General features: G+C 46.5%; 1 protein-coding gene across 4 annotated transcripts in view; it reads left to right on the top strand.

Moving 5' to 3' along the window:
* Nucleotides 1-12,504, top strand: part of OSMR (oncostatin M receptor) — a 54,785-nt gene that overhangs the window by 18,294 nt on the left and 23,987 nt on the right. For 2 of the 4 annotated variants that reach the window (XM_042996217.1, XM_015543508.2), the window contains exons 3-6: nucleotides 2,317-2,489; nucleotides 8,208-8,379; nucleotides 10,513-10,788; nucleotides 12,085-12,244. In XM_042996217.1, the coding sequence (XP_042852151.1) occupies nucleotides 2,317-2,489; nucleotides 8,208-8,379; nucleotides 10,513-10,788; nucleotides 12,085-12,244 (781 nt within the window). The remainder of the gene's footprint in view (nucleotides 1-2,316; nucleotides 2,490-8,207; nucleotides 8,380-10,512; nucleotides 10,789-12,084; nucleotides 12,245-12,504) is intronic. The other 2 variants (XM_042996239.1, XM_042996235.1) reach the window with 2 other exon arrangements.

Genomic DNA, 12,504 nt, shown 5'->3' with positions numbered 1-12,504 from the left:
CTCCTGTGGAGAAGATGTTGTGCCAAGTGCTGGGGACAAGAGTCCATCCAGAGATGCCTACGCCTCAGCCTCTCCCCCCCAGGAAGTTTGAATCTAGAGTGTGAGACCGACGGCAACAAACCACTATGCAGACAGGATGCAATGAGGGCTGGGAAAGACGGGATGATTTAGCAGGCACCGGCATTCCCCGGGGCTACTGGTGCCACAGTTATGAAAAATACTCCTTCCTGGGGCACCTGGGTGGCTCACTCGGTTAAGCGTCCAACTTTGGCTTAGGTCATGATCTCATGGTTTGTGAGTCCCACGTCAGGCTCAGGCTCTGCGCTGATGGCTCAGAGCCTAGAGCCTGCTTCGGATTCCGTGTCTTCCTCTCTCTCTCTCTCTCTCTCTCTCTCTCTCTCTGCCCCTCCCCCGTTCACACTCTATCTGTCTCTCTCTCTCTCTCTCTCTCTCAAAAATAAATAAACATTAAAAAAGAAGAATCAGAATACCAATTTATTAATTTTCAGTGGGAAAGAAAACTGGAAAAGTGACTGGTGCCCAGCCTTTTGGTGCAAAGTGACTTACAGGGCTAAATTATGCATTCTGAAAGTGTCATCATAGTGAAGTGAACCCGTTATCTTAGAGAAATATTTCTTTTAAAACCTAACATATGGCTCTGAAAGTAATGCATATTTCTGAAGAACATTTACAAAATACAGAAAAGTATAAAAAAGCAAGTTAAAATCACTCAACCTCTCTGTCCAGAAATAGAGTAGTTTTACCTCCCTTTATAGCTTTCTTTAAAAATTTTTTATTTATTTATTTTATTTTTTATTAGAGAGAGAGATAATGTGTGTGTGTGTGTGTGGGTGGGCAGAGGAGAGGGGCAGAGAGAGAGGAGAAAGAGAATCCCAAGCAGGCTCTGTGCTGTCAGCACAGAGCCCGACACAGAGCTTGATCCCACGACCCTGGGATCATGACCTGAGTCAAAATCAGAGTTGGACGCTCAACTGACTGAGCTACCCAGGCACCCCCCTCTATAGCTTTTTAAAAAATAACATAAGTACTTTGAAAAGTACAAAATGGAATGTATAGTTCAGTGTATTTTTTTTTTAAAGATTTTTTTAACGTTTATTTATTTTTGAGACAGAAAGAGACAGAGCATGAATGGGGGAGGGTCAGAGAGAGAGGAAGACACAGAATCTGAAACAGGCTCCAGGCTCTGAGCAGTCAGCACAGAGCCTGATGCGGGGCTTGAACTCACAGACCGTGAGATCATGACCTGAGCCGAAGTCGGACGCTTAACCGACTGAGCCACCCAGGCGCCCCCAGTGTATTTTTAAAAAGTGTATGAAAAAGGTCAAGAAAAACATAGGATTCAAACTTGGCAATGGAGAGAGAAAGGATTTGGTAGCATGGACCTGGTAGGATGGTGGGGACTCAATTTCTGTATTATTCGAACATCATCATGATCACATATATTAAAAAAAATTTATTGAAGTGAAATTCACGTAAGATAAAATTAATTATTTTATGGTTAAAGTGAACAAATCAGTGATATTTAATATATTCAAAATATGCAACCATCACCTCTGTAATTTGAGAACATTTTTATCACCTCCTAAGGAAGCCTTATAATCATTAAGCAGTTATTTCGCATTCCTCCCTTCCTCAGCCCCAGCAGTCGCCAATCTGCTTTATCTCTCCATGGATTTACTTATTCCGAGCCCCTTGTGCCTCTCCAGCTGTGTTCCCTCCTTGAGCTAAGAATGTTGTCACAATTATTTTACGTCACACTAACTGCCTTGCTGGTCTCATCCAAAGAGTTTAGTAAATTCTTGCCAGAGGTGTTTTAAGTTTAGTGCATTGACACATAAGTAATCATGTCTAGAGATAGGATGTGCTCCCACTTCATAGTCTTTTAATAAACTATAAAATATTGACTTTCAGAGAGCTAATTCTTTTTGATTTCCAGAAATACGACATTTATAGCCAAGAGTTCTCTTGCTTTATTTGGCCTTGCTAGAAGTTTCTAAACCAGTTGGATTGCCCAATAAAATATCCTTTTGTTTTACTGTTTATCAGTTTAGTAACTCGCTGTGTCTTCTTGAGCAAACCATTTCATTTATCTAGATCTTAATTTCTTCATCTACCAACTGACTTCTAAATTCCCTTACAGATTTTTAAGATGTCTGATTCTAAGGTGCACATGTGAGCAGTATTTTCCAAAACTAAACAATGGTGATATTGACCAGTTTATTATCTGTGACTGTTCAGTTGTGCTTCTATTAAATTTCATTGTTTGTATTAAATGTCTTGGTTTTGGTCTTTCAGTCTTGTCTGAACCCTTGTCATTGGCCCCTGAATCACTGGAAGTTTCCATCGATTCTGCACGTCAGTGTTTGCATTTACAATGGAGTGTCCACAACCTTGCTTATCATCAGGAATTAAAAATGGTTTTTCAGATAGAAATCAGTAGAATTAAAACATCTAATGTCATCTGGGTGGTAAGTATTTTTTGGTCTTTCTGGCTCAACATTTTAAAACTCCTTTTCTGACACCGTGATTTGTCTTTTATAACATTTGCAAAAATCCCAATATGGAAACACTTAGCAACACAAAATGGTTTTCCTAAACAATTACCTTTCTGTGTTTTTAGTTAAGAGGATAGAGGACAAAGTAGCATGACATCTTTGGTTCAGTAGGTTGGATGAGATGTGTTAAGAAAATAGATTATTTCTTCATTTCTGCCCTGTCCCCTAAGAAGGCTCTTGGGGCTGTCCTTATGAGTACTAGATTCCAAAAACCCATGAAGGTCAACCTCTTTCCTCTTCCCTGTCCACCAGAGATTTTCCTAAATAAGGTATAATTTTTTGGCAACATTCTTCTTGTCAGTTTCTTTGCTCATACCATGCCGAAATACATTTCTATCCAGTAAAGAAAGAGGTTCTTCATGGATCTGCCATGTTGGAGAGTAGCGCAGGCTGTTCTTTGTTGCCTCACTTGGGGCTTTTTCTACAACAGATTAAATTGTGAGAATCCTTACTTTCACAATCTCTTCACCTTTGAATTCCTTGGAATAGATTTTTCACTTGCCTTGGTTCAAATCATGGTTGTGTCCATTTAGCTGATGCTTCTCCATCTAGTGCACTGTGACACTTTGGTGGTTTCTTTCAATTTCCATTTATGGTCCAGGGAATCTTAACTAATCTACACATACATCATGTTCGTTCATTATCATGGGATGTTGAAAGACAATACAATGGAATGTTGTCTCATTGAAGGGGAACAGAGAATTTGCCTGAATTGAAGGGAAACACAGGGATGTGTCACTGCTGGGGACCTCCATTTGCTCAGTGGAAGGACAATCTTCTCTCAGGCAGTGGAGGCATGGGTACAGGGTACAGAATGGTTAGTTCCTTTAGTAAAGTATAAATTCCACTAATTTTATGTTATTTAAAAAAAATTTTTTTTTACACTTATTTTTTTGAGAGACAGAGACAGAGCCCGAGCGGGGGGAGGGGCAGAGAGAGAGGGAGACACAGAATCGGAAGCAGGCTCCAGGCTCTGAGCTGTCAGCACAGAGCCTGACGCGGGGCTCGAACCCACAGACCGCAAGATCATGACCTGAGCCGAAGTTGAGCACTTAACTGACTGAGCCACCCAGGTGCCCCATAAATGCCACTAATTTTGAAGCCTCCAGTTACTTTCCATATTCGTGATTGCATTTGAGATCTGAGTGAGAGGCCTAAATTAAATAGAACTCTGACTCTGTGAATTTAGGATTGATACCAGGTCTGCAATTCCACACGTCCATGGGAAACTACCAAGAATGAAAGCTCGTTGGTGTTCTGATTTTAAACAACAGTAATGCTCATGGACAGCTGCTCACCGCCCACCGTCGGTACATCTTCCCACTGTTGTACCTCATGCTAATCATTTTTGTATTTGTATATCTTTGATGGATACACTCACTCGTTGTTGAGTTGGACCCAGTAAAATATTATGCAAAGGTCATATTGAGACTAATTGTTTAAGAAAAAGAAATTCGGGAGAAATGCTGGAAGAATCTATGGAAAACTAGTACCTCACACTACTAGCAGAAGTGACACTGACCATGGACGGACTGGGTTCCATTTTCTATTTTCCTAACAGGCAGTTGTTCATACCTGTTTTCACCTTTGATTCGTGTAAGAGTTCTTTTCTCGGGGTAAAGCACCTTGTGAAACCTACTTCTGTAACTACTAAGACTCAAGATCTTTGTCCAAGGTATTGTCCCCATATCACCCAGGTCAGCCTAACGGTGGGGGGGAAGGAGAAAACCAAGGCCTAGAGAGGTCTGTTGTGCTACTCAAGGTGACAGAGTCAACACAGTGCCCTCCTTCACCCATGTGCCCGGTCAGCGATGATGGCCACACACAGTCCCCAGGACGTCAGTGGCCGTTGTGTCCCACAACAATGCCGTGAGAAGCCCTTGTCTGAACCTCGCAGGCCTAAAGTCAAGGAAAGACATGAGGTTCCCCCTCCAGTGCAGGGGAAGAAAGCCAGCAAAGGGGGTCTGCTTCTGTCTCGAGCGCCATCTCCCTTTCGAAAGGCCATTCCCTGTAATGCAAGCCTGACGGGACGCTTTCATTCATGCGCAGAAGGAGCAGCTTTTAGGACTCCTGCCTCAGATGGTCTTGTTCCTAATCAGGCCTAGCAAGAGCCCCCTGCCCCAAGTGCTCACAGCTGGGCCAGGGCCCCTGAGCCACCTCCCAGAGGGCGCGGACCGCTCGGAGCCTTGCTGGCGGCCACGGGCTCTACACGGTCTCCCCTGGGCCGGGCTCTGCTCTCAGCCCGTCCAGCCACTTGCTTTATGGTCCCGGCAGTGGCAGAAGGCAGAGTCGGGTGGCTCCAGCCCAGAAGGAGGCCCGGAGCCATCGGCCGGGGCTCCACGAGCACCTCAGGAGCCAGTCGGTGGCCTCAGTTGGACTTCCGTATCAATGCGTGTGCCAGTTTCTTGTGACCTACCGGTGTCTGCCGGGGCCGAATGAAACTTGCTGCTTCAATTGGTGAAAACAGCCCAAACACAGTTCATCACTTTTTTTTTTTCTTTTTTTGGTAATCACTGAATTGATGCATTCAAGGAAAATTTTATCTCCTGCATTGCGAGTCTTTAAACAGCACACAGCACAAATTGTGGTTAGACAGAACCCACACAAGTAGCGTCTGAAAGAAATAGAGCCCACAGCATGTTAATGAAGGGATGAGATCATTCAGCGGGTCGTTGGAGACTGGGAGCCTGGGTCCAGCCATTAACTCAAGGCACAGGTCTGTGAGCGCTGAGCGGGAATGAGGAGGTAAACGCAGGAACAAGGGTGTCCTAAATGTGGGAAGCGCCATGCTGGCAGCTGACAAGGTCTCTGAGGGGTTGGGATTAGGCCGGACCTTCTCCAGCAACTTGAAAAAGGACGGTTTGAGCCAAAATAAGAGACAGGATTAGAAGCTAGTGTAGAAGGGAGGGTGGAGAAGAATGTTCTGGGAAGAGCCCACAGGTCTGAGCCAAGGCCCAGAGGGAAGGGCTGTGAGCTCCCAGGCCCGAAAACACTGAGCACTTGGGGGCGGGCGTGACCCAGGGGTGAGCCTCACCGGACACTGGGGGTCATGGTCACTTCTCCTGTTTTATCCTGACAGCCATAAGGAGAGGAATAACAGGGTCTGGTTGGACGTGTTTGAAAAGTCTGCTCTGGCTGCGGGTGGGGAAGCTGGAAGAGGTGGAGTGTGACCCGTATGAAGCGGGCTGTGGGGTGGGTCCAGCAGAGAGGTGCGTGGAGTGGCTGGGGACAATGGAGACGACAAAAGAGGCTAAATCTCAAAGAGAAGGAGGTAAAATCCAGACTGTGGCCTGTTGACAGCAGGGTCTCCATTATGGATACAATCTTGTTGTTTTTGGTAGTTGCTCTTAAACAATACAAAATATACTCAAGACTGCTCATATTAAATAGTAGAAGTTGCATAGATCAGGACCTGAAAAGTTATATTTAAAAAATATTTTTTTAGGGGCTCCTGGGTGGTTCAGTCAGTTAAGGTCATGATCTTGTGGTTCGTGAGTTTGAGGCCTGTGTCCGGCTCTGTGCTGACAGAGCAGAGACTGCTTGGGATTCTCTCTTTCCCTCTCTCTATCTGCCCCCCCCCCCGCCAAATACATAAATAAACTTTAGAAAAAAATGAAAAATAGGGGTGTCTGGGTGGCTCAGTCAGTTAAGCGTCCAACTTCAGCTCAGGTCATGATCTCACGGTTTGTGAGTTCAAGCCCCATGTTGGGCTCTGTGCTGACGGCTCAGAGCCTGGAACCTGCTTCAGATTCTGTGTCTCCCTCTCTCTCTGCCCCTTCCCTTTCACACTCTGTCTCTGTCTCTGAAAAATAAATAAATCACAAAAAATAAAAATAAAAAATAAAAAATATATTTTGTAGTTTAGAGATAAAACAATCCCAATAAACCGAGATAGAAACATTCCGTAACTCACCAGTCCTGCATAGAGGATGAGCACGGTCACCCTCGGGTGCCGCCCAGGTGGACTGAGGTACTCTCACCCCAGGACTGGGTTGGCTTCTGCCCAGGGTGATGGTTAAGGTTGGCAGCCTGGGAAGAGAAGAAGGCATCAGTGGAGGGCAGGCCTCAAGGTCTGCCAGCTCCAGGTTGTGTGTGACATGCATGTTGCCCCATCCTCTTGATTGTAGGGCTTGCACTTGGCCCTTAGACATGCGGGTTCAGACTCAGTTTTCCGCAGGAAGCGCAGGTGTTTGTTGTCCCGTCACCCAGCTGTGGGGGCCGAGAGCCGGTGTCCTGGAGGGGCCCACCGAGGAGCATGCGTGCCCAGAGCCGTGTGGGACGTGAACAAGAATAAAGCCCAGTCCCTGCGGTCTTGGGGCCACGCTCGAGCCAGGGACACAAGGACAGATGAAGTACCAGCAGCTACACACAGTGTACAGGAGGGCTTCAGGAGAGGTTGGGTTGGGTGCATCCTGCGCCTGCACAGTGTGCAGGGAGAGTGGGGACCCGAGCCAGGGGCCCTGTGTGAGGAAACGCTGAGGTGGAAAAGCATAAAGCTATTCCCGAAGTGCAAGGTAGAGCACTGTGTCCAGAGAGATTCCTGCAAGGGAGAGGTAGGTTGGGTTTACATGGGGTTTATGGCTGTAGATGGTTTACAGGAGCCATAGAAGCCTATGGAATTAGAGAATGAAAATACCAGTAATTTAGAAAGGTCAAGATTAAAGGCTGTGGGGGAACACCAGTTGTCGTTCCATGTGGGCAAGCTTCCCACAGCGGAAGACATTCCTGTGTGGTTGACATTCTGACAGATGGAGCTCAAAGAAGAGGATCCAGTCCCTGTGGCCACCAGGTCTACAAAGATAAGGGACCAAACGAAACCAAACAGAAAACAGACAAACAAAACCAAACGAAACAGAAAACAGACAAACAAAGCCCACGGGCCTCATGGAGATCCATCTACCTGCTTCTGACAGTGGAACTCCTGGGTGCCATGAAGGGCTGCCCTCTCTACTGAGATTTGGCCAACATGATCCGACCCTGGCTAAAAATGAATGTTAAAAAAATACTCATTAGTCTTGCTTATACTTTTTAATTTTGTATTGTTTATTTTATTTTTGAGACAGAGAGAGAGAGTGTGTGAGCAGGGGAGGAGCAGAGAGAGAGGAGACACAGAATCCGAAACAGGCTCCAGGCTCTGAGCTGTCAGCACAGAGCCTGACGGCAGGGGGGTGAGGGGTGGGGAAGGGGCGTCTCGAACTCACCAGCTATGACATGACCTGAGCCGAAGTTGGAAGCTTAACTGAGCCACCCGGACGCCCCTGGTCTTCCTTATTTTTAAAGAATGACTCAATTCTCTAGTTTGCAAAAATTTTTCTCAGCAGGCCTGTGTGACAAGCACGGTGCCTACCTTCTGACTCTGCTCTCTTCCCCTAAGACGTAAGTAGCTTCAGTTTTCTCTCACTTCCTCCACATGACCATAGGGCACGGGAGCTGAGTTCTCAAAGGACAGGAGGCTGCGGCAGGTGCTGCTGAGACATTGGAGCAGGGGTGACTGGCTGATTGGGAATGAACTACGCTTGTGCGTGTTGGGAGCTTCGGTGGGCTCTCAGGTGTGCGCTTTGGGGTAACTGGTCAAGCCATTTTCCAGGGCAGCATCGCTCCATGTTTCCAAGTTTTTCTCTTTATTTCTAGGAGAACTATAGCACCACTGTGAAGCGGAACCAAGTTCTGCGTTGGAGCTGGGAATCCCAGCTGCCTTTGGAATGTGCAAAACACTCTGTGAGAATGAGGGGTGCGGTGGATGACGCCCAGGTCCCCGAGCTGAGGTTCTGGAGCAATTGGACTTCGTGGGAGGAGGTAGATGGTAAGGAGTGAGGTGCTAAAAGAATTAAAGTGTTTCATATTTAATATTATTTGGGGATCAATAGTCAAATAGTGGAAGTCTCTTTTGAGGAGACTGGGTAGAAAAAGGACATTGTTTTTCTTTGTCTTCCCTTGGAACTAAAAACTGTGGGTGTGAAACTTGCCACCAGGAGATAGACATCTATGGTTTTGCCTCAGAATTTGCTCATTGAGGTAATTAGGCAAGTTCAGACACCTTTATATTCATTTTCCAAACACGTGACACAGGCAATGCTAAGAAAACACGGCAGGACATAAATTGCACATGTTGTTATTAGAATAGGACAAAATGTGTATGCATCCAGAACAGAGGTTGGGAAGCTTTTCTGTAAAGGGCAAAATAGGAAATATTTTAGGCTTTACAGCCCTTGGTGGTCTTAGGACTATTCAGCTGTGCTATTTTAACATGAAAGCAGTCCTAAGCAATATGTAGACAAATGAGAATGGTTGTGTTCTAATAAAACTTTATTTACAAAAACAGATGGCAGGCTGGAGTTGGCCCAGGGCTATAGTCCGAAGATGCCTGATGTAGAGAGAAGGGGGTGAAATATGGAAAAGTAAAATCGGGTCTTCATTTGCGTAATGAGATTATGGATAAATATGTCTTCATTATCTCTTAATTTTGATAAATTATTTTTTTATAATTAAGATTTAGAGTAGATTTCTCCAGTTTCTTATGCTTCATTTGAACTATAGGCAGGTTCTAAAGCAAAGGCATTTGGCTCTCTCTCCACCTATATACCCTGCCAGAGTATCTGAAATTCCTGCCAATAGAACAGGAATGTTAAGTGTTCATGCAAATTTATTAAGTCAAACTGATAACACATTAACCCATGAGTAGCCTAGTGATTAGTTTAATACTGGTAATAGAATTAAATCTGCATTTTAGTCATATTCTAAGTAGTCTACATATTCATTTAGCCCTCAACTCAGTCCTTTGAAATGTGTATTAGTCTTATTCCCACTTCACAGATGAGGAACCTGAGGCACATTTAGTTTAAAGAACCCACGCAAGGTCATCAAGCCAGTTTCGCGATAGAGCCAGAATTCCAACCTGACAGCGTGGCTCCAGGGACCGCCCTCTTCACATCACATCCAACTGTTGAAAGAGAACACACACAAGAAAAACAGAGATTAAAATAAAAACAGAGAGAGAGAGAGAGAGAGAACAACAGTAGTAACAACTTTGATAAGATAGACTAGATTTCTCAAAACTATAACCTCCAAACTACTCAGGAGCAAATGGAAAGCCTAACTGATGGTTCCTAACCCCCAAACGCTGGTTCTCAACCACGGTTACACATTAGAATCACCTGAGGACCTTTAAGAGCGCTCCTATGCCCAGGCTACAGGGTGTGGGTGATGTTGCTGGTGGCAGTTTCAGTGACGGCAGTGGGCCGAGTGAGCAGGAGCAATGGGGCCGAGCGCTTAGAAAGGGGCAGCTCCTTCAGGGAGGCTGACCGTGGAGGAGCAGGTCCAGAGTGGGCTGGAGGGAAGCATGGGGAGGATGGCGAGTTGGCTTACAATGCGGGACACCTGAGGAGTTTTATACACTGGTGGTCATACAGAAGGGGACACAATGGAACAGGAGATATTTGAGTGACTGGCATTTTTGAGAAGGTGAGAAGAAATGAAGAGGGACACATGGCCGTGGGGATGGGCAGACCTGGCAGGTGTGAATGTGGCTTGGCCACATTTGCTGAGCTTGGGCTCAGACCTAGCTGTGGCGGTGATGAGAGGGGGGAAGGATGGCATGAGATCATGTGCAGCCCACTGAATGCAGATCCTCCCTCGTGGCTGCGGTCCGTAGAGGGCAGCTACCGCTGTCCTAGCCAGATTCTAGCCGTGACCCGGTAATCCCAGTGTGACAGGACGTGCTGTCTTTGTCCAGCAGCAGCTTTCGTGTGACCACAGGAGCCATCTTGGGAAGGATCGTTTCTGCAGGCTCCCAAGTTTAATGGTTTGCCTAGAAATCTAGGCTCCTATTTCTCCAGGAGGTAGAGGAGGTAAATTTATCTGTTGAGAAGGGAGAACAGAGGGGCTGGTTTGACTTGAGTGATGTTCTAACTGAGCTGTCTTTTTTTTTGTCTTGTAGTACAGAGTTCTCTTGGACACGATCCATTGTTCGTTTTCCCTAAGGATAAGCTGGTGGAAGAAGGCTCCAATGTCACCATTTGTTACGTTTCTAGGAGCCATCAAAACAACATATCCTGTTATTTGGAAGGCGTACGGATGCATGGAGAACAACTTGATCCAAACGTCTGTGTGTTCCACTTGAAGAACGTTCCTTTCATTAGAGAGACTGGGACAAATATCTATTGTAAGGCAGACCGAGGAGACGTTATAAAAGGCATCGTTCTCTTTGTATCCAGTAAGTATGTACGTTCTCTCTGCTCTCTCTTCCCATTTCTATGGAGTAGCTAGAATGTCCTTTACCAGAAGACAAGTAAACATTTCCACTCGTGGCCTGGATGTTCTTTTGTCTCCCGAATCTTTTAAGAGCGACTCTGGCAAAGGTCCTCTGAAGCAGTACTTGCAGGATTTCCTGTTGTTTTCTTGCCCTTATGAACCATTTTCTTCCTAGAAACCAAGAGTATTAAAGGAGGGAAAGTTCAGGTCCTGGCCTGGGCCACTGGGAAGGGCCCTGCCTCGCCTTAGCCATGCTGCAGTCGGACAGTGGGGAGAGAGATGGCAGGTCAGACGACTCCGGAGAGGCAGCCAGTGCTGTGCCCAGGAGACCTGGCTTTAAATCTTCCCACACCTGGGCGTGTCACGTTGGCTAAGTTTCCTAGCTTCTCTGAGCCAGTTTCCTCCTCTGTGAATGGGCCCAGTAATGGTTGTTTGAGGGTGAATGAACACGGACGGGGCCTGGCCCCGACACTGTAGCTGCACATAGTAGGAATTCGGCAAATGGAGGCCATCCCTGTTCTGAGGTGGGTGCAGAAAGTGTCAGGTGCCTCCGTCGGTGGCAGCCAGTGGAGAGGGAACGTTTTATTGTTTATGTAGGTCTGTGTGAACATACATGCCCGCTGGCCTCCTGTGTTTTGTGTGGAGGCCTCCCTTCCCCTGCTCGCTAGGTAGGCCAATATCTCTGACCACCGGGTCCCTGCTTCTGCTGCCAGGGGCAGACTCCAGGCTCCCAGACACCTGGTGCAGCTGTTCCCCTTGGAACAGCCTCTGAGAGCCTCAGTGGCTCCGGGGGCTGCCTGGGTCCTTAGAACTCCCACTCCCTGCTGCTGAGTTTAATGGCTCCCCAAATCTGACTTCCCGGCATCCCAAGCATAATAGCCCTGAGGCTCTCTGCAAGCCCCAGCTTCCACAGTGAGGCAGCAGGCAACACTGACTCCATTCATTCATTCTTTCTTTCTTTCGCTCACTCACTCTGGCTGACACTTGGCGACTTGTTGAGCGCCTACTAGCAGGCACTGGGGGTCCAACTTCCATCACATGGACACAGCGCAGCTCACCGCAGAACTACCACCGGTCCCCGTCCCAGTGATGCCTCAGAAAAGAACAAGGAAAGGAAGAGAAGGGGCCAAGATGGGGCACCTGACACGTGACCTTCTGGAGCTGCCAGTGTGATCCTTCTGTCATTCAGCCCTGTGGCCTCAGACCCAAAGGGAGCTTTTCCGATTTTCCTTGTTTTTCAATAAAGGGATTTGACTAGATCTTTCATCTGTTTTCTTTGTGTGGCCAGAAGTATTTGAAGAGCCCAAGGATTTTTCTTGTGAAACCCGGGACTTGAAGACTTTGAACTGTACTTGGGCTCCCGGGAGCGACGCTGGCTTGCTCACACAGCTTTCCCAAAGCTACACTTTGTTTGAATCGTAAGTTGGCTCTGATTACGTTCTTGACAGGTCCCTTCTTGTGCCAACAATAAGGGTCACATTTAGATGTTACAGACAATGTGAAGAAATAGTTTACAACCACCCTACCAGAGTCAGAAAGAAGTCTTTAAGCGGTCACAACTGTATAATGCTTTTCACCTGAGTTCCATGAAAGGAAAACGTAGCATAAAAATGATAAAAACAGTTAATGGTGAATCTTGAGGTGTAAATTGTTCCATCTGGTGATCTGGGTATATCTA

Source organism: Panthera tigris, chromosome A1 (assembly GCF_018350195.1).
Source record: "Panthera tigris isolate Pti1 chromosome A1, P.tigris_Pti1_mat1.1, whole genome shotgun sequence".
In the NCBI taxonomy this organism is placed as follows: domain Eukaryota; kingdom Metazoa; phylum Chordata; class Mammalia; order Carnivora; family Felidae; genus Panthera; species Panthera tigris.
The sequence above is the reverse complement of the archived record's forward strand: the minus strand, read 5'-3'. Positions and strand labels throughout refer to the sequence as shown.